The 19,395-nt window shown below is 44.3% G+C and overlaps 1 protein-coding gene across 1 annotated transcript in view; it reads right to left on the bottom strand.

Annotated features, from left to right (window-relative positions):
* LOC146809462 (uncharacterized) overlaps window positions 1–19,395 on the bottom strand; it is a 241,788-nt gene that overhangs the window by 109,787 nt on the left and 112,606 nt on the right. Inside the window, exons 30-36 of the mRNA XM_085614868.1 lie at window positions 17,107–17,168; window positions 16,477–16,579; window positions 13,867–13,965; window positions 12,670–12,768; window positions 7,914–7,927; window positions 6,831–6,863; window positions 1,387–1,492 (exon numbers count right to left, since the gene is read on the bottom strand). Coding sequence (XP_085470994.1) covers window positions 1,387–1,492; window positions 6,831–6,863; window positions 7,914–7,927; window positions 12,670–12,768; window positions 13,867–13,965; window positions 16,477–16,579; window positions 17,107–17,168 — 516 coding nt within the window. The remainder of the gene's footprint in view (window positions 1–1,386; window positions 1,493–6,830; window positions 6,864–7,913; window positions 7,928–12,669; window positions 12,769–13,866; window positions 13,966–16,476; window positions 16,580–17,106; window positions 17,169–19,395) is intronic.

The raw sequence follows: 19,395 nt of genomic DNA, 5'->3' as shown, positions 1-19,395 counted from the left end.
GAGAGATGGACTGAATGGGCCCTAAAATCCGAGACAGCGAGAGATGGACTGATGGGCCCGAGATCTGAGACAGCAAGATATGGACTGGATGGGCCTGAGATCTAAGGTAGCACATGATGGACTGGATGGGCCTGAGATCTGAGGCAGCAAGAGATGCTCTGGATAGGCCCTGATATCTGAGACAGGGAAAGATGGGCCCGAGATCTGAGACAGCGAAAGATGGGCTGGATGGGCCCGAGATTTGAGCCAGCAAGAGATGGACTTGTTGAGTCATGAGATCTGTGGCAGTGAGAGATGGGCTGGAAGTACCCTGAGATCCGAGACGTAGAAAAATAAACTGGATGGGTTCTGAAATTTAAGATAGTGAGAGATGGGCAAGATGGGCCCCGAGAGCCACAACAAAGCAACGGATAGCGTGGCGCAGGAGAGCTGAGGCAAAGAGATGAAACGGAGTTAATAGGAGAGGTGAGGAGTAGATATGGGGTTGAGAGGAGAGCTAAGGCAGAGAGATGGAGGGAATGGGATAGCTGAGGCAGAGCGAGATGAAGAGAGGGGGAGCAGGGCTTAGGCAGAGAGAGGGGAGGAGGAGGAGAGGTGAGGCGGGGAGGAGAGGTGAGGCAGGAAGATGCAGAGGGGGAGAGGAGGGCTGAGGCAGAGAGAGGGAGAGGGGGAGCAGTGCTGAGGCAGAGAGATGGAGGGTGTGGGGGCATTGAGGCATAGAGACATAGCCATGATGGATGGGCTGTTGCTGTGACATCCTTCTTGGATGCCCACATGGGATATGCCTCGTCCCTTTAATGCACAGCACGTGTACTAGTGCCAAGTGGGCCCTGACTACAATGCACAGCACGTGTCCTAGAGCCAAGTGTGCCCTGACTACAATGCATAGCACGTGGCCTAGCGCCAAGTGTGCCCTGACTACAATGCACAGCACGTGTCCATGCGCCAAGTGTGCCCTGACTACAATGCACAGCTCGTGTCCTAGCGCCAAGTGTGCCCTGACTACAATGCACAGCACGTGTCCTAGCGCCAAGTGTGCCCTGACCACAATGCACAACACGTGTCCTAGAGCCAAGTGTGCCCTGACTACAATGCGCAGCTCGTGTCCTAGCCCTAAGTGCGCCCTGACCACAACGCACAGCTTGTGTCCTAGTGCCAGGTGCGCCCTGACTACAATGCACAGCTCCTGTCCTTCGCCGGGTGTGCCTTGACTATAATGCACACCGCGTGTCCCAGCACCAAGGGTGCCCTGACTACAATGCACAGCACGTGTCCTAGCGCCAAGTGTGCCCTGACTACAATGCACAGCACGTGTCCCAGTGCAAGGTGCGCCCTGACTACAATGCACAGCACGTGTCCTAGCACCAAGTGTGCCCTGATACTCACGACAAGTGTATGCTGGGCAGCAAGGGTCTTCAGAGGGAGCTGATTGCAGGGTTTCACCGGTCCTCCTGCAGTCTGGCTTATAGCATGAGGCCACATCACATGTAATCTGTGCCATGAAATACAAATGACAAATCAGCCTTCAAAGGTCACACACCGAAGAGCAGTCACAATAAGATGGGCGCTTTTAGCATATCTCGGGCACCCACAAAAGATGAACATTTCATTCCTCGTTTATAGAGTCACGAGGAGATTTCTACAGACGAGTATTTCTTCAACCCCCCGCATGTTTAATGATCAGCGGACTGAGCCCCCACTCCAAGGGTGTGTGGTTGAAACGCATGTCACAGGCATGAATCCCTGGTGAATCAGCATTTTAGTCTTCCTGCACTCTGGACCTGAGGCTGGCTAGTAATGTGACTGATTAATGAGTGAGTGACTTGTGCATGAGTTGTTTTAGTGTGGAGGGATGATTTACCAGAGCAGGGGCTAGTGAACCCGGTTAGTGACTCCGTAGAATTTATAGAAACACACTTTTTAGGTCTCGCCTAGCGTTGCAGCGCGCATGCGCTGCTCGCTCTGTGAGACATATTGTGGTAGAGGAGATTTCAGAAGGGGACTTGAAGCCCCGCCCATCATTTTCATTGGCTGGCATCATCATTTATGCTAAACGGTGGCTTCCGATTGAAAATGAGGCTTCTTTGTTACCGTCCTGTCTCCTTTTGGGACGGACCATCTGGACTAGATCGTTTGCTTAACAGCTGTCGTGAGGGTATTTCTTATTTAAAGGAGGCGTATATTGACAGATCATGTTTCTGTTTTTTTTCTCTAACTGTGATTATGTCTGCCAGTGACGACATTACAAAACAGCACTGCCCACAGTCTATACCAAAATAAAACGTTCACGCTACTGTATTTTTTCTCACCCTAAATCTAATGTTTAGTTTAAACAGATTTCTGTGCTGATATACATACACCATCTCCCCCCTCTGCCTCCAGAGCACATGTGTGCACCATCTCCCCCCTCTGCCAGCTGCCGAGGCACCCTTCAACTCTTCAACCAGTCGCTGCTCAACACCAGAGTCCAGCCTTCCTTTGTTCTTTATTAAGGTCTCAAGACACACCTTCACGCCCAAGGGGCTCCTTTCGCTTGGCCTTGCTGTAGTGATGTGCTAACAGTAAAAAGGTGTGAAATCACCATCACTGCAGATATAGGTGTGAGATCCCTATCACTGTAGATATTGGTGTGAGAGCACCATCACTGCAGATATTGGTGTGAGATCACTATCACTGCAGATATAGGTGTGAGATCACCATTACTTCATATAGGTGTGAGATCACTATCACTGCAGATATAGATGTGAGATCACCATTACTGCAGATATAGGTGTGAGATCACCATCACTGCAGATATTGGTGTGAAATCACCATCACTGCAGATATTGGTGTGAGATCACCATCACTGCAGATAATGGTGTGAGATCACCATCACTGAAGCTATAGCAGTGAGATCACCATTACCTCAGATATAGGTGTGAGATCACTATCACTGGAGATATAGGTGAAATCCCCATCACTGCAGATATAGGTGTGAGATCACTATCACTGCAGATATAGGTGTGAGATCACCATCACTGCAGATATAGGTGTGAGATCACTATCACTGCAGATATTACTTCAGATATAGGTGTAATATCACTATCACTGCAGATATAGGTGAGATCACCATCACTGCAGATATAGGAGTGAGATCACTATTACTGCAGATATAGTTGTGAGATCACTATCACTGCAGATATTGGTGTGAGATCACTATCACTGCAGATACAGGTGTGAGATCACAATCACTGTAGACATGGGTGTGAGATCACAATTACTGCAGATATAGGTGTGATATCACTATCACTGCAGATAATACTTCAGATATAGGTGTAAGTTCACAATCACTGCAGCTATAGGTGTGAGATCACCATCACTGCAGATATTGGTGTGAGATCACTATCACTGCAGATATAGGTGTGAGAGCACCATCACTGCAGATATTGGTGTGAGATCACTATCAATGCAGATATAGGTGAGATCCCCATCACTGCAGATATAGGTGTGAGATAACTATTACTGCAGATATAGGTGTGAGATCACTATCACTGCAGGTAAAGGTGTGAGATCACCATCACTGCAGATATTGGTGTGAGATCACTATCACTGCAGATATAGGTGTGAGATAACTATTACTGCAGATATAGGTGTGAGATCACTATCACTGCAGATATAGGTGTGAGATCACCATCACTGCAGATATATGTGTGAGATCACTATCACTGTAAATATAGGTGTGAGATGACTGCCACTGCAGATATTGTTGTGAGATCACCATCACTGCAGATATTAGTGTGAGATCACCATCACTGCAGATAATGGTGTGAGATCACCATCACTGAAGATATAGGAGTGAGATCACCATTACCTCAGATGTAGGTGTGAGATCACTATCACTGGAGATATAGGTGATATTCCCATCACTGCAGATATAGGTGTGAGATCACTATCACTGCAGATATAGGTGTGAGATCACCATCACTGCAGATATAGGTGTGAGATCACTATCACTGCAGATATTACTTCAGATATAGGTGTGAGATCACCATCACTGCAGATATAGGAGTGAGATCACTATTACTGCAGATATAGTTGTGAGATCACTATCACTGCAGATATTGGTGTGAGATCACTATCACTGCAGATACTGATGTGAGGTCACTATCACTGTAGACATGGGTGTGAGATCACAATCACTGCAGATATAGGTGTGATATCACTATCACTGCAGATATTACTTCAGATATAGGTGTAAGCTCACCATCACTGCAGATATAGGTGTGAGATAACTATCACTGCAGATATTACTTCAGATATAGGTGTGAGATCACCATCACTGCAGATATAGGAGTGAGATCACTATTACTGTAGATATAGTTGTGAGATCACAATCACTGCAGATACAGGTGTGAGATCACTATCACTGCAGATATAGGTATGAGATCACATCACTGCAGATATTCGTGAGAGATCACTATCACTGCAGATATAGGTGTGAGATCTCTATCACTGTAGATGTTGGTGGGAGATCTCCATCACTGTAGATATTGGTGTGAGATCACGATCACTACAGATATAGCTGTGAGACCACTATCACTGCAGATATTACTGCAGATATAGGTGTGAGATCACCATCACTGCAGATACAGGTGTAAGATCACTATTACTGCAGATACAGGTGTGTGATCACTATCACTGTAGACATGGGTGTGAGATAACAATCACTGCAGATATTGGTGTGAGATCACTATCACTGCAGATACAGGTGTGAGATCACCATCACTGCACATATTGGTGTGAGATCACTATCACTGCAGATATAAGTGTGAGATAACTATTACTGCAGATATAGGTGTGAGATCACTATCACTGCAGGTATAGGTGTGAGATCACCATCACTGCAGATATTGGTGTGAGATTACTATCACTGCAGATATAGGTGTGAGATAACTATTACTGCAGATATCGGTGTGAGATCACTATCACTGCAGATATAGGTGCGAGATCACCATCACTACAGATATTGGTGTGAGATCACTATCACTGCAGATATAGGTGTGAGATCTCCATCACTGCAGATATTGGTATGAGATCACTATCATTACAGATATAGGTGTGAGATCACCATCACTGCAGATATTGGTGTGAGATCACTATCAATGCAGATATAAGTGTGAGATCACTATCACTGCAGATATAGGTGAGATCACCATAACTGCAGATATAGGTGTGATATCACTATCACTGCAGATATTGGTGTTAGATCGCTATCACTGCAGATATAGGTGTGAGATCACTATCACTGCAGATATAGGTGTGAGATCTGGATCAATGTAGATATTGGTGTGAGATCACTATCACTGCAGATATAGGTGGAAGATCACTATCACTGCAGATATTACTTCAGATATAGGTGTGAGATCACTATCACTGCAGATATAGGTGAGTTCACCATCACTGCAGATATAGGTGTGAGATCACTATCACAACAGATATAGGTGTGAGATCACTATTACTGCAGATATTGGTGTGAGATCGCCATCACTGCAGATATAGGTGTTCGATCACCATCACTGCAGATATTGGTGTGAGATCACTATCACTGCAGATATAGGTGTGAGTTCACTATCATTGCAGATATAGGTGTAAGATCACCGTCACTGCAGATATAGGTGTGAGATCAATATCACTGCAGATATAGGTGTGAGATTACTATCACTGCAGATATAGGTGTGAGATCACCATTACTTCAGATATAGGTGTGAGATCACTATCACTGCAGCTATAGATGTGAGATCACCATAACTTCAGATATAGGTTTGAGATCACTATCACTGCAGATATAGGTGTGGAATCACTATCACTATTGCCCAGACTCATATGATGCTGGGCTGAACTGCTGCCGGCGATCGAACCGTGAGCCTTGTGCTCCGGAGTCAGCCGCCCTGGCCTCTGCGCCACACCTCTCCCCGGAATCACAGTATGTTGAGCCGACCCCGAGATTCGAACCTGGTTCCCCAGCTCTGAAGTCGGCATCTCTCTGGCCATTACACCACATCCTCTCCCCACTTTCATGGTTAGTAGTTGATTCTGTTTTGGGCAGTGCTAACAGGATAAATAGGCTGGTGCAAGCTGCCTTCCGACGAGAGCCCCAGCTCTTATTTCTTTTACAAATTAACCACTGCACCACAGGTGTGTGACGGGTGTATTTTCCGCACGGCTCTGGCCTGCTCCACTTAGCGCTTAACATGTAAAATATAAGTGTCAGTGTGAGAGTGGCAAATATTTACTCAAAAGCCTCCAGCTGGCCCCAAATGAGTCTTCTGGGAAGCAGCTGAATATGGCGCAATAATATAACTGGGAAAAATGTTAATAGTGTTGGAGTCATCAAAGTGATTTTGGTAATTTTGTGTTACTCTTTTGACAGGAAATTACCGAAAAATATGAGGTTACATGTATTTACGAGTAATTCGATGCAAAAATCCTATCGTAGGAGCACTGGAACAACAAATCTAGCGAGCCCAAGCAGCTGCCGGCGGCTGCTGCTCGTGTTCTGTTGCATTTAAAGCTATTTTCTTTGTGCAAAATGCATCCTTGGGTTCATTTTGGACGCAAGCGCGCATTTTGTGCCAAGGAAATAGCGCTAAATCCTGGATAACGCTCCTTGTGTGATTCTGCATAAGGCCACGCACATTGACTATAATTTCGCTACAGCAAATTACATGGGTAACGCCCACCCCTCCTCAATAATCAGACTCCTCTTTGGCAAACCCAACGAAGAACCAATGGCTTTTCCTTGCCTCCTTCACTCCTCAACTCCACATGCACAGGAACAGTGTGGAACTTACCCTCATTGGTGTGACGGTCGTGGGTGGCGAAGTCTGTGGAGATTAAAGTAAAAAGAGGTTTGTTAGCTAAAGTGATAAATAATCCTACCCACTTACATTGGTAAAAGTTGTGTTGGTGAACATGGCTGAACATGGAGCACACGAACATGGCTACTGTGCAAGAAGTGACCAACTGACCTAGAAACATGCAACTTGTTACCTGTTTAAGCCTCATGAAACAACGTTATCCTCAATAAAGAGTCAGTCACATGTCTGACATGTGTGACATGTGACTGACTCTGGCCTAGTCCTACCACTCTTTCAGATGACAGTGCCCTGGTGGGAGGGTCCACCCATTTATTTATTTTAATATGGCTTTATTGCATGCTGCCAAGCATGAGCTTGGGCCTTTAACAACTGTTGTAGCCTCAAGCCGATTTCAATTTTGTTATTACTGTTATTGACGTTTTCAATGCAAGCTATCAAAGAAAATAACAGCAACTTATCATTAAACTATTCAAAAATAAACTTAACGGAGCTTAATTGTACCATTGAAGGGAAGTCAATTTGTATTTGCATAAAAATACAACTAGAAGACAATTTTTTATGACAGCCTAAGGGACAAATGCAAAACGTAAAGGTCAAGATGGAGAGTGGAAAGTCATGGAATAACCGTGAAAAGGAGCCAGTTCACCCATGCAATGGTAGTATACCAAGGGAACATTGAGTTTTAAATATCATCGTAACCAAATATTGTGGCTTAAATATTAAAAACAAACATATAGTGAAGGTAAGTGCACATAGGTAAGTATATGCTTACTCTACCTAACTATGCATATGTATATATCTTCAAGGCACTTAGATGTGAATTTAAGACTAATATACTTATCTATGTGTCCCTTGCCCTCATAATACATTGGCTCTTGATATTTAGCCACTTTTTTGCACCACGATACTTTGGTACCCGATATTTTGAGGTCCACCTTTGCAAGTGCCCTAAACCATGCACACCCGTACTCAAGCACACACACCATTCTTTGAAAAAGGAGCCCCAGCCACCCACTGGTGTACATGAAAGCAGCCAAAAGGATGAAAGAAACCTACCGTTGGTTCTGGCACTAAATGGAAAATGAGAAAGAAGAGTGTCAGCATTTCAAGACAGGAAACATAATGAAATCCAGAAAGCAAATTAGACAGGCGCATAATCCCAAACGGCAAGAGGTTTGAATCCTAGAGTGTCCCAAAGTATCTTAATTTTAGTGAACTGTGGGGGCTTCATATTACCTCTTTCTGACCTTTGACATTTGCCAGTCAGGCATAAGTTTTGTGATTCGCCACAACACCCCACCCCCAGCTCTCTCTATGCCTTGCCATGTTGCTCTGTTAAATTTGAACTCCTTCGTTGAGAAATTTGTTTGGGGTCCCCTGCACAAAAAACCTGCCAAAGGCATCTAGGGCCCGATCCACAAAAGTAATCTGAGCCAAAATCCTTACTTTACGACGTTCGGTATTCACAAAAGGCATTTAGGAGTTGCAAAGTTAGGATTTCTAACTTTCCTACTCCTAAACTGAGACAAAATACTAACTTTATGACTTTCGGTATTCACAAAAGGCATTTAGGAGTGCTAAAGTTAGGATTCCTAACTTTACTACTCCTAAGTGCCTTTTGTGAATACCGAAAGTCGTAAAGTTAGGATTTTGTCTCATATTACTTTGGTGAATCGGGTCCCTTGTTTTTAGATTCCTAAATAACGTGTAAATACCCCTAAAATAATTTCATCCCACACCATAGTGCAGCCATCCCCATGCTGCAGGGTAACCGAGGGGTGTCCTGTGACCCACATGAGGTAAGAGTTGGCCGTGCAGGTTTAGACCAAGTGACACCATCCTTGAGTAATGTGTGTGGTGTCAGGGCAGAGTGCAGATAAATAAAATGTTTGGTCTTCATGTCTGGATAGCCTTCTAGTATTTTGCGGTGTGTGTTCATTGCTAAAAGTTGTTCCCATCTCAATTCCATGCCGTGCTGTTTTACTGGCATGATTTAAGTGTTCACAAGTGCTGCAATCTATCCTGTATTCATAGGTATTCATTTTCAGGTGAGAGTTTAATAGTTTCTGCTCTTACGTTGTCACACTTTTAATAGGTTTGATCTTGTTCCGTTTCACATGTCTGTTTGTGTCACCGTCAAGTATAGTGATCGCCAATACAATCGTTTGTTGTTAATTGCGTTGGTTTGGGATTCTTCACAGTGAGTAGATAGGATATATATTGTGTTGCTGGGACAAAAGGGGGGACAGGAGGAGAAACAGAGATGGAGCACAGTCCCCATCTGGCTCCTTCTAGAGATGCCACTATTTCTATTTAGAAGTTTGTAGCACAATAACTTCTTCATTGTATCAGTGTTCTGGATTTGTACTTGGCTCTTTGTTTCCAGATACTAATAAGTTCTCTATGGTACAAAGCCGGTACATTGAGAAACTGCCATTCACTTGCTATTATGTCGACAAATGTATGGTGTGAATGAAACAAACCAATCCAAATAGAGGAAACACGAGCTCCAGTAGCACAGATGGCAAGAAACAAAATGGCAGGGGCCAATGGGCTGCCAATGGAATTGTATCCGCCCATAGTACTCACTTATCCCCGAAACTGCTTCAGCTGTACAATGAAGCGCATGGGACGGAAATATTGGCGGAGTCCCTTAGGGAAGCATTAATCGTGGTGCTTCCTAAACCCACTGTGATCCCTGGGACGTTCAATCGTACAGGCCTCTATCCTTACCAAACCGAGACTATAAAATACCAGGGAAAGTTCTCGCGAAAAGGCTGCTACAGTTGGTAGGGCTCCTGGTCCCTTTGAGTTTGAGTTTAAAAATATTTATATAGCACACTTTCACCAGCGGTTTCATTGGACCAGAACAAATGTATCCCTTATAGAAACATGTTCTTATAAATTAAGCGCCTGCTCAATCTCATGAGTGACAACGCAATCACCAATTCGGATCAGTTGGCGGTGCCTCTTGATATGGAAATGGCATTGGATATGTGGCTATACCTTACTTCCGAACTGTACTCAAGAAAATGGGTGTGGGCCCCATGTTTCTGGGATGGATCCGGATTCTCTACAATCAACCACTCGACAGAGTTAAGATTTGCAGGACCATATCTGATCCCTCCAAAATAGACCGGTGCACTCGCCAAGGCAGTCCGTTGTCCCCATTGCTATTTCTAATAGCCATGAAACCGTTAGCGTGCTTGCTTCATTCAAAGGCAGCCGAGTGGGAGATACGCGCTGCCACTGCTTGAGGAAATGCTGGACACCTTTGGGAAGTTTGCGGGCCTTAAAATTAACCAAGACAAGTCCTGTCATTTCCCCGTGAGATATATAATAGTTGCCCAGCAGCCAGAGACTCCCTTAACCAGATTTATCTGGAGGTTGGAAACTTTCAAGTATTTAGACGCACAGATATAACATAAAACATCAGACCTCATTGAGGGTAACCTGGGCAACGCCGTATGATCGACCCATAGGTCCATGCCATTTTAGAACTTTCCTTCCGCTCTCGTTGGTAGGCCGTGTGGTGATAGGCAAACTGCTAATACTACCTAGACTATTATATTTCTTTACTGCCTTGAGGGTGATTACTCGCAATCTTTTTTTGGGATGCTGCATGGCCTCCTTTCTGACCTTATATGGGGGCGTGGCAGGAAGAGAGTGGCACTACACGGGGTACAGCGTCCAATGTCTGAGAGCAGCCTAGGAGCCCCCAACTACAAGTTGTACTATGTGGCAGCACAACTGCAATTGACAATTAAATGGCTGGGGACGGCTCAAATGCTGAATGACGGGAAGTACCAAGACTTCTGGATCACCTGCCTATCCTGACCTGGATCCTACACCCCACTGTTGAGAAACTGGCCGGCACTGAATTGATGCGTACAGCCAGGTCCTGTTGGCGTAGGTACATACATGCCGGCAAAGGCCCATGTCAATTTGTCCCTCAATTAGACTGGTGAGTGCTGCCTGAAGCCCAATGAAATAATGAGACAGCTCTGGAGGGAGGCGGGAGTGACACAGGTGGGTGACCTGTTTGTCAAGCTCAATACATTCCAAGGCATGGTTAATACATACGTGATACCGCATGGCCAGTTTCTTAAATACAATGTACTCAAACATATTATTCACATGAACTGGGGTACCGGTCCGGCTGAGCTGCCCACCTCTTCGCTCCTAGTGGGTCTCCTGGCACAAGGCACGGGCAGGAGTGCAGTGATGACACTGTACACTCTATTGATGGCATAATCATAAAACCCAATTATCTAGCAACAAAACCAAATGGGAGGCTAACCTAGATGGAGAATTTTAATCCAAGCAATGGGTCAAGATTGTGGCATATGTCAGATAGGTTTCTCCGAATTTGTGATTCTGCTACACACAATTTAACCATGTGCGTCAAACATACCTCAACCAACACCACAAGCATCGTATGTTTGGGGGAGTGCCCAAAGCCTGCCATCACTGCAGGTGGATAGATGTGGGATTTTAACACATGGAGTGGGACTGGCCGGCGTTGTGACCCACATGGATGTCGGTAATGACAACCGCATCAGAAATGGTGGACCAGCATATATCGTGTACACCTGAACCTTGTCTTCTGAGGCTCATGATACAGACTAAAAACAATAAACTGGTCTGTAGATATCTAGATCCGGCATTAGTACTATTTAAGAGACGTATATAGCAATGGCTTGCATCCCGGAACGTGGGATTGTGGCCAACAGACGTACTGAAGTGGGCAAGGGCAGAAGCTGGTCACTAACAATGATTAGGCTGAAGGTGGACCTCATGCTCATAGGGCTAATGTAGGATGTATATGTTGGGAAATCAGAAACAAAGAATGATGTCAGACCTCCTTAAACATATGACTGAATCATACCATTGCTACTGCACAGAATTCTGTAGATACACTGTGTAAGGAATGCACTGATGTGTTGGGTGGTGTAGGAAAGTGGGAGGTACTGGTGCACTGTACATGCTAGAAACACATGGCGCATAAAACTTTATGTTTGCATTGTTGCTATGTTTTTAAAATGTAATTAAAACAATTCAACAGCAAAAAAAAACCTCAGCATGTATGGCATTTTCCTATTACCATGTGCCCACGCTTCCTAGTACAAGCATGCAAGCCTGGTGCTTTAGTATGCAAATGCTAGGGTTCGTTTTATAACAGATTCAAGTAATAAGGGACATGAAGACAAGATGATATGCATAGATTAGGCAGTTTATGTTTGCGTCTTTTAGCAGAAATCTAAAGGTTATTGCTACTGACATGGCGACAGCATGCTTCTTTGTGTGCATGTGAACAAGAGTTGGCCCAAGGCAGCAGCCATGTTTAACTCCTTTTTCCTGTTTAAAGCTGTATGACACTGCGCTATTTTTGCATTGTTTGGGTATCAAAAATGATTTTTATCACACCATTCTCCTCCTGATTACTTACTTCTCTCAGCCCCTCTCGCGCTGTCTCTTTGCGTTTGGAGTGTATCTCCATCAGGATATATGTCGGAAATCATATACAGACATATCGCCATACTGAATAACTGTTTCTTTAATATTTTCAGTACTATTCTCCCATTGGTCATAGGTTTTCTTATTAACTCCAATGGGGTGATAGTTTTCTAAACAGAACTTAGGAGCCAATCTTGATATCAAACAATACTGTCCACGCGATATTCTGGCAGCACAGAGCCTGATCATCTCTGCGGGTCTTGCGGTCTCTCTGAAGGAGGACACCCCGCCTGCGCATTGTTCCTTCACTTCGTTTCAGCCGATAGCTATGGCTTAAGGTCACTCCTGAACTTACCGCACTCGTATTGGGGGCAACATGGATTATTTTGTTCTTCACTTCTTCGCAGCTGAAAGCCTGTGCGACAATCCGGGGTTGCAGGACAGGCGCCACACTCTGGTGATGATAAGAGAACACAAGAACAAAAATTCAACACCCATGAGACATGCAGTCTAAACACCATTGTCTGACCCCTTAAGAGATTCTCACTAGGACTGCCATAGGAAAGAGACTGTGACTGATTGTCTGCCAGCCAGAGAGGGCAGTCGTGCTAATACACATGAATAGACGTCGGTTCATCAGTGGGTCCCTGTATGTGGACCAGCAGGCACCGGTCTCCGCAGCTTCCAGCCTGCTCCCACTAGTTCCTAGAGCTCTTTCGTTAGTCTTTGGAGAGCCCACTCACTCACAAGCTTCTGGTTCACCCTCCTGTCTGGGAATTATATTTACAATTTTCATTAGTACCACCCTAAATCACTACAAATATCAGGAACTATCATCCAAATCTGAATGTTCCTTAACTTGACGAACCTTAAAAGGATGACGGCCCAGCCAGCTTTGAAGGCCACAGACCATGTCCGTGGTGAGCATTTACGTCATTGAGCCATCCTGCTTGAATATCATGCTGTAGATCATGTTAATTGTGGCACTCCAGGTCCCGCCAACCAACCCCAGGGATACCACAACTGCTGACCTCACCCACTAACAGGACACGAGAGCTGAAATGACACCGCGAAACCTCTTATATCATAGAATAAGCCCAAAAGACCTAAACCAAGAAGAAGTACTGAATGCTTTCTGAATTCGTAAAGAATGCATATTATAAAAACAATTCAGAAAAATGCATTATGCACACAAAAATGTATAGGGAAAACAGGGACACGCCAAACGTACGGGACCTTTAACAATAGACAATAAAAAACATTAAACAGTGAGAAAAAGAAGGAAAACAACACATAAGAGAAGAGTAAAAAGTTAGGGCACGTTTGGGGGATTGGAACCCTCTTTATACAAGAAAATGCCACTAAACATTTCCCATCATTGATTTAGATCTTATGGCTTGCAGGTTTTGAATTTCAGGTATTTTATTTTCTATCAATTACATTAGATCCCTTTACACCTGCGACCAAACACCTAACCATTCCGACAGTGCTGCACTTTGACATATAGCTCGCAACAAGTCACGTAAATCAATACAAATTATGTTAAACTTACCACATGTGTACGATGCGCAACACTCATTTTCAGGCTCATGATGTGGTTTGGCCACGAGCCCAAGTCCACATACTTGTGGTGTAGGACACGTTTTGCATTCTGACAGTGGTAGAACATGGAAGGAGAAAGAAAACCGAGTGTCACTTCACATGTAACCCCACCTCCCGCCACCTGCCCTGAATCTAGGGGCAGACCCTAGACGCTGTGGACTCCACTGAGCGAGCTGAAGTGCAAGTGTGTGTTGTGCCTGCAAATTCGATATCAAGCAAGCTCTCAACTGAACATGTTGAAAACTATGAAGTATACCCATACACTGAGAATAGCTGCCTTCTGTTGTTCAAGGGTTGGATTCACAACAAGTAAGCTTTGCTCAGTTACTCTGTTGTCATCTCTTTGGGCCAGTCGTATGTCGGAATCTCATCAAAAGAAATATCCTCCAATATAAATATTGTATCCTATATATTGTTTACAAGAATATTGTTCCATCGAGTGTAGATGTTCTATTAAACCAAGTGGGGTACTGGGTGCGATGGGCTGCAACACTGTGCTTGGGATGTTCTATAGTGCCACGTTCCCCAGAAAACTCCAAGAGGAAACCCAGGTAGTCGTTCTTATCTGGCGCGCAGCTCTTAGACATACCGGTTGCGACTCAAAACTCACGATGCAGACCCCCTTGTGGAGAGGGACCTGGTTATGTACAACAACCGGCATAAAGGGCTTTGCTCAATGGGGCCTGTTGGGGATTTCACTGTTGGGGGATGTGTTGTTGGGCGGGCATATACACGCCTTTCCAGAGCTGTAATCGAACTATGCTTTGTCATCCAGAGAGTTTCACAAATAACCTTCAACTGCGCCATGCACTGTGAGTGCATTTGTTCCCGGAGACAGAGCTCCTGGAGCACAGTCCTTTAGAAGCTAGGCTCCTGATGGGCATGTTGGGTAAAGGATGGATCTCCCAAATCTATCGCTCTCAGATCGTTACCACCCCTGACAAATCTGCACCATTACGAACCCAATGGGAGGGATGGGTCGCACCCCTAAAAAAAGAGAACTGGTGTGATACTAGGATGGCCCCTCACACCATAACTATTTCCTCCAAGTTGAGATTAGTACAAGCATATTACCTTCACTGTGCCTACCTCACCCCCTCTCACCTACACCAGGCATGCCTCCGCTCGACTCCCTCCTGCTTTCAGTGTCCCTACCCACCTGCAGACTCTTACCATATGGTGTGGGCATGCCCCCACATTTCCAGCCCAAACAGTCTCAGATGTCCTGAGGTGGGAGGTGGAGTTATCCTATCAACTAGTTTGACTGCGGATTGACGACAGTGTGGGGGGCCAAGAGCCGAGCAAGTGCTTATTGGGGTGGCCACCATGGTCGCAAAAAGAGACATTGCCCTGCGCTGGAACTCTCCCCCACTGGCCTCATTGCTCAATGGTGTGGACTGGTGTGCGTAGCAGGAGAGGCCAGTGTACGAAGCACGAGGCTGTCCTAGGAAACACACCAAGATCTGAAGCAAATGGGGGGACCATTTTGAAATGGGTGTCCCGCAGTAACGATATTCACACGTCCCTGCGGGAGGCTCTGTCATAGGTAGGTACTGGGACAATGTGGTGCTTGTGTATTGTTTTTGTAAAAACCCAATAAATTTGGTTATAAACAAAACCTACTTGGGTGATATTTTTGTAAACTACATTTAGGACACAATATTCACGTCGGACAACATTCTGACTGTAATATTTTGGTCTCCTTCCTTTAGGCCATATGTTCTTTTCTGTTCATCAAGTTGACCTTTTTTGTGTCCCCGCTTCCTTGGCCAGTAAAATGTCCTCTTTCTTTGTGGATATTTTGAAGTTCATATTTATTGTTCATCGATCAGTAAGTAAATGACCAGTGTGAGCATCTTCTTCACTGCACATTACACTTAAATGTCTTACCCCTTCTCTATAGCATTGTTTGGTGTTAGACAGTTTGAATCTAGTCTTCACTGAAGCCAGTTCTCAAGGAGAAGGCCCTCGGTACCATGGTGTAACTGCCTGCTGGGCTAAAATGTGATGCAGGCACCATTACCAAATACAGCTAGGCTCATTGGGTTACCATACAGTAAACTCCAGCTGAGTTTTCAGACAAAAATGCAGATCATCTCGGCTGAAATTCATTAAATCCACATTGACCTCCTACCCATTCATTGTAGATATCCTGAAGACCTAATCAGTCTTAATTTTCGGGGGTTCGAAAAGAACAACTTTTCTCAAGTTTTCACCCTGTGGACAGCCAAGAGTGTTTGTGTAATACTACGCATGCATCATAGCTCTTGGGTCGTGTCAGCATTACTGGTTCTTCGAATGGCTATGGGTTGGGCCTCAATGTTACTGTGTAAGTCAGTCTCTGGAGCCAAGCAAGATTGAGCGCTAGGTAACTGGCAGATCACTGCAGTCTTCAGCTCACATACTCTTGCTGAAGAGTGGATGCAGCCATTTCTGTTTTCTAGCTCAGTGCTAAAGATATCTGTCTCTTTGCCACCCTTGTTCTTCTTCCCCAGTGCCTCAAAATCTTTACCATAAAAGCTGTTCCTGAGCTCCTATTTGTTCTAACTCATCAACTCACCACAGATGTATTCGTCACAGCAAGGATCCGTCCGAGGTTGTGTTTTGCGTGGAATAGCACCCACTTTACAGACTGGCAGACTGCATGTTGCATCTTTACACTTCTGTGATAGAAAATGTAAAATATAAACATGGGAAATCCTCAGTGATGTGTACTGACTTTTTTCAGAAGGTTGTGTACTAAATGTTAACGAAGTGGCTCGATTAGAGGTATCTCAAACGTCAGTGAAGCAATTATAATACACATCTCAATAGTTTACTTTTATAGATGTAGTAGTTTAATATTAGGCCTTAGAAATGTCTGTGAATCTGCTCTCTCTCTCTCTCTTTCTCCCTCTCTCTCAAGCTCCCTCCAACAATCCTCTGCACAACACTAAGAGAGGATACCTCTGCTGCAGACACCGTTATATCCTCTCACCCACTTGCATCTAAGCATGGTGTGAAAGCTCTTTATCACTTATAAGTGGGGTTTCCTAGTCACTTACACTAGTAGTGGATGGTGCAAGTTGTCTATCACCTGCATTATGAATGGTGCATGTGATCGTTGTATCTCTTACACAAGGACAGGACAGGACAGGAATCTCTTCAGCTCTTAAATTAGAGTGGTGTGTGTGATCTCTTTATCACTTACATCTGGAGTGGTGGTTGGTGTCATCGGAGTAAATGTTGGCAATGGAGTGGGCTCGTTGATACCTGTTCAAGAAAGACAGTAATACAGTTCATCCTTTTCTCTGCAATTCCCTTAGACAGCTCTTATTGTTCTTAAGATGCATAGAACGAGAACTTGAACCTTCCCTACCACTTGCACATTTTACACTTTCAGATGTATCGATACATATACAAATGTTGGCAGCCCTAGACACGCCTATAGGTACAAATGTAACTGAAGAATACACGCACATGCACACACTCAAAGACTGACGGATGTCCTGTCACTGACTCATTTACACAGAACTTGAGACTCAATTACTCGCAGTTATAGAAAGTGGCACACAGTCACAGAAGGATACCCCACTACATCTAGAGATAAAGTGCTGAATAAACATTGTGAGATAGAGACCAACAACCACTGAGTAACTTGGCAATTTCCAATAAATTAATCATAAATCTGGTTGGCACCATTGTGTAGAAATCTGGGCCTAAAACAATGCGCTCAAGCCTGTAGAATTTTAAGATATGATACTTCACCTCCCATTGTGTTCTCTGTCTCTCGTTTTCTATATGGTATGTGGCGTAGAAGGTCTACTTTGATTAATTGTGTTAAATTGTGATTAATTGCAATGATTGTCATCCCTCATTTGATAACTTATTGTTTAATAATTTTTTAACTAAGGTTTTCAACCATTTATGTATTTTATCTTGTATGTATATATTTTATCTGTGCGTTTATGGTCTCTGACCGAAATAAAGTTATCAAAACGAATCATAAATCTATAAACATAAGATACATAACTTTGAACTCATCACAACAGCAAAATCTATCCAAGTCCATTGCAATGGATGATGTAATGTGGCACGTCCGAGCTACTCTGTATGCAGATCAGAGTGTAGCAGAAGCTCGATGTTTACAATATCTCTATTGTGCTTAGGACATTTAGGGCCTGATATAGAGTTTGGCAGATGGGTTACTCCACCAGAATGGTGGCAGATAACCAGACTGCCATACTACTAGGGCATTATATCCAATGGAACATGTAATATTGTGGACGAGATATCTGTCACGTTTGTGTTGGAGTAACCCGTCTGCCAAACTCTAAAAAAGGCCCTTATTCCCAGCAGCTCAGAGTAAGTCTTCCAGTAGGTCAATTAGTTCCTGGCTCATAACACCAACATTCTTCTACTTGCGAGGAACTGACTTCTGACAGGCTCATCTCTCTGTGTTACCTGGGCTCTGTGTTGTAGTTTTCATTCCCACTATGTTACTGTTTTGGTTGTTCCATTCTGCATCTTATCAAATCTCTGGTGCTGTCAAAAATGGTGTAATCTAGACAACAGGTTACTGTCTTTGAGCTGCTAGTTATTTCTACCTAGATCTTGGTGATCACAGAACAAAATGCCACTGAGGCACCCATATTTCAGCACAGAGCTTTCTGTTCAGAGACCATTTTCTGCTTGAATCTTCTACATCTGCTAAGTTCTTTGCATTTCTCCTAGAGTTCATTGGTTTGCTAAATGAATGCGTAGGATATGGAAATGTGTCCAGGTGAAAGACATTCATGTAGTCACATGGGTAGAGGACCTCTCTTCCAAGGAATGGTCACCTAAGTACGGGACCTTTCTGCCCAAGAATGGGCACATGGGTAAAGGACATGTCTGTCCAGGAACTTTCTGTGTGCAAACCTGTGCAATTCAGCACACTGTCAAAAACGGAATGCTGCAAAGGATTCCCAAGTTTCCTGATTGACTGCAAGAGGAAAGAGCAACTCCTCCCAGTAGGCGCGATGCCACACTGCATTTCTATGCATGTGAAAGGTGTCCATGTTAGGAGGGAACCGCTTCAAGGGGCAGAAAGTAACCTGTGATATTGAAAGTTGATGGATGATACAATGACTCTGAATCAGGGTTAAGAAAGAGCCCAGAGAGGGGCTTTCAGAATGAAGATGGAATCCAGAGGGAATCCAGCTGTAGAAAAGTGAAGAAAGAAATTAGGGAAAAAGGCTAAGTGGGCAATGAATGTGCTGAAAAATAGGGGAACAAATGCATTGCGATGCATTAATCTCAAGCCAATGCCTCCTCATGTATGGTTTGGGCAGGAAATGACATCACAAGAAAAAACAAAACCTTCTTGGATTGGGAACTTGAGGCAATAAAAACTGGAAAAGTGAACATCTTGGGCTGGTTGACACTTAAGACTTGGGGCACCTCGATCTCCACGAGTATGGCGTCTTTCAGGGATGAGAAGAACCCCATGTGTGACATC

This window comes from Triturus cristatus, chromosome 7 (assembly GCF_964204655.1).
Source record: "Triturus cristatus chromosome 7, aTriCri1.1, whole genome shotgun sequence".
Lineage (NCBI taxonomy): Eukaryota > Metazoa > Chordata > Amphibia > Caudata > Salamandridae > Triturus > Triturus cristatus.
Note: the sequence above shows the minus strand (reverse complement) of the source record. Positions and strands in the feature narration are given on the sequence as shown.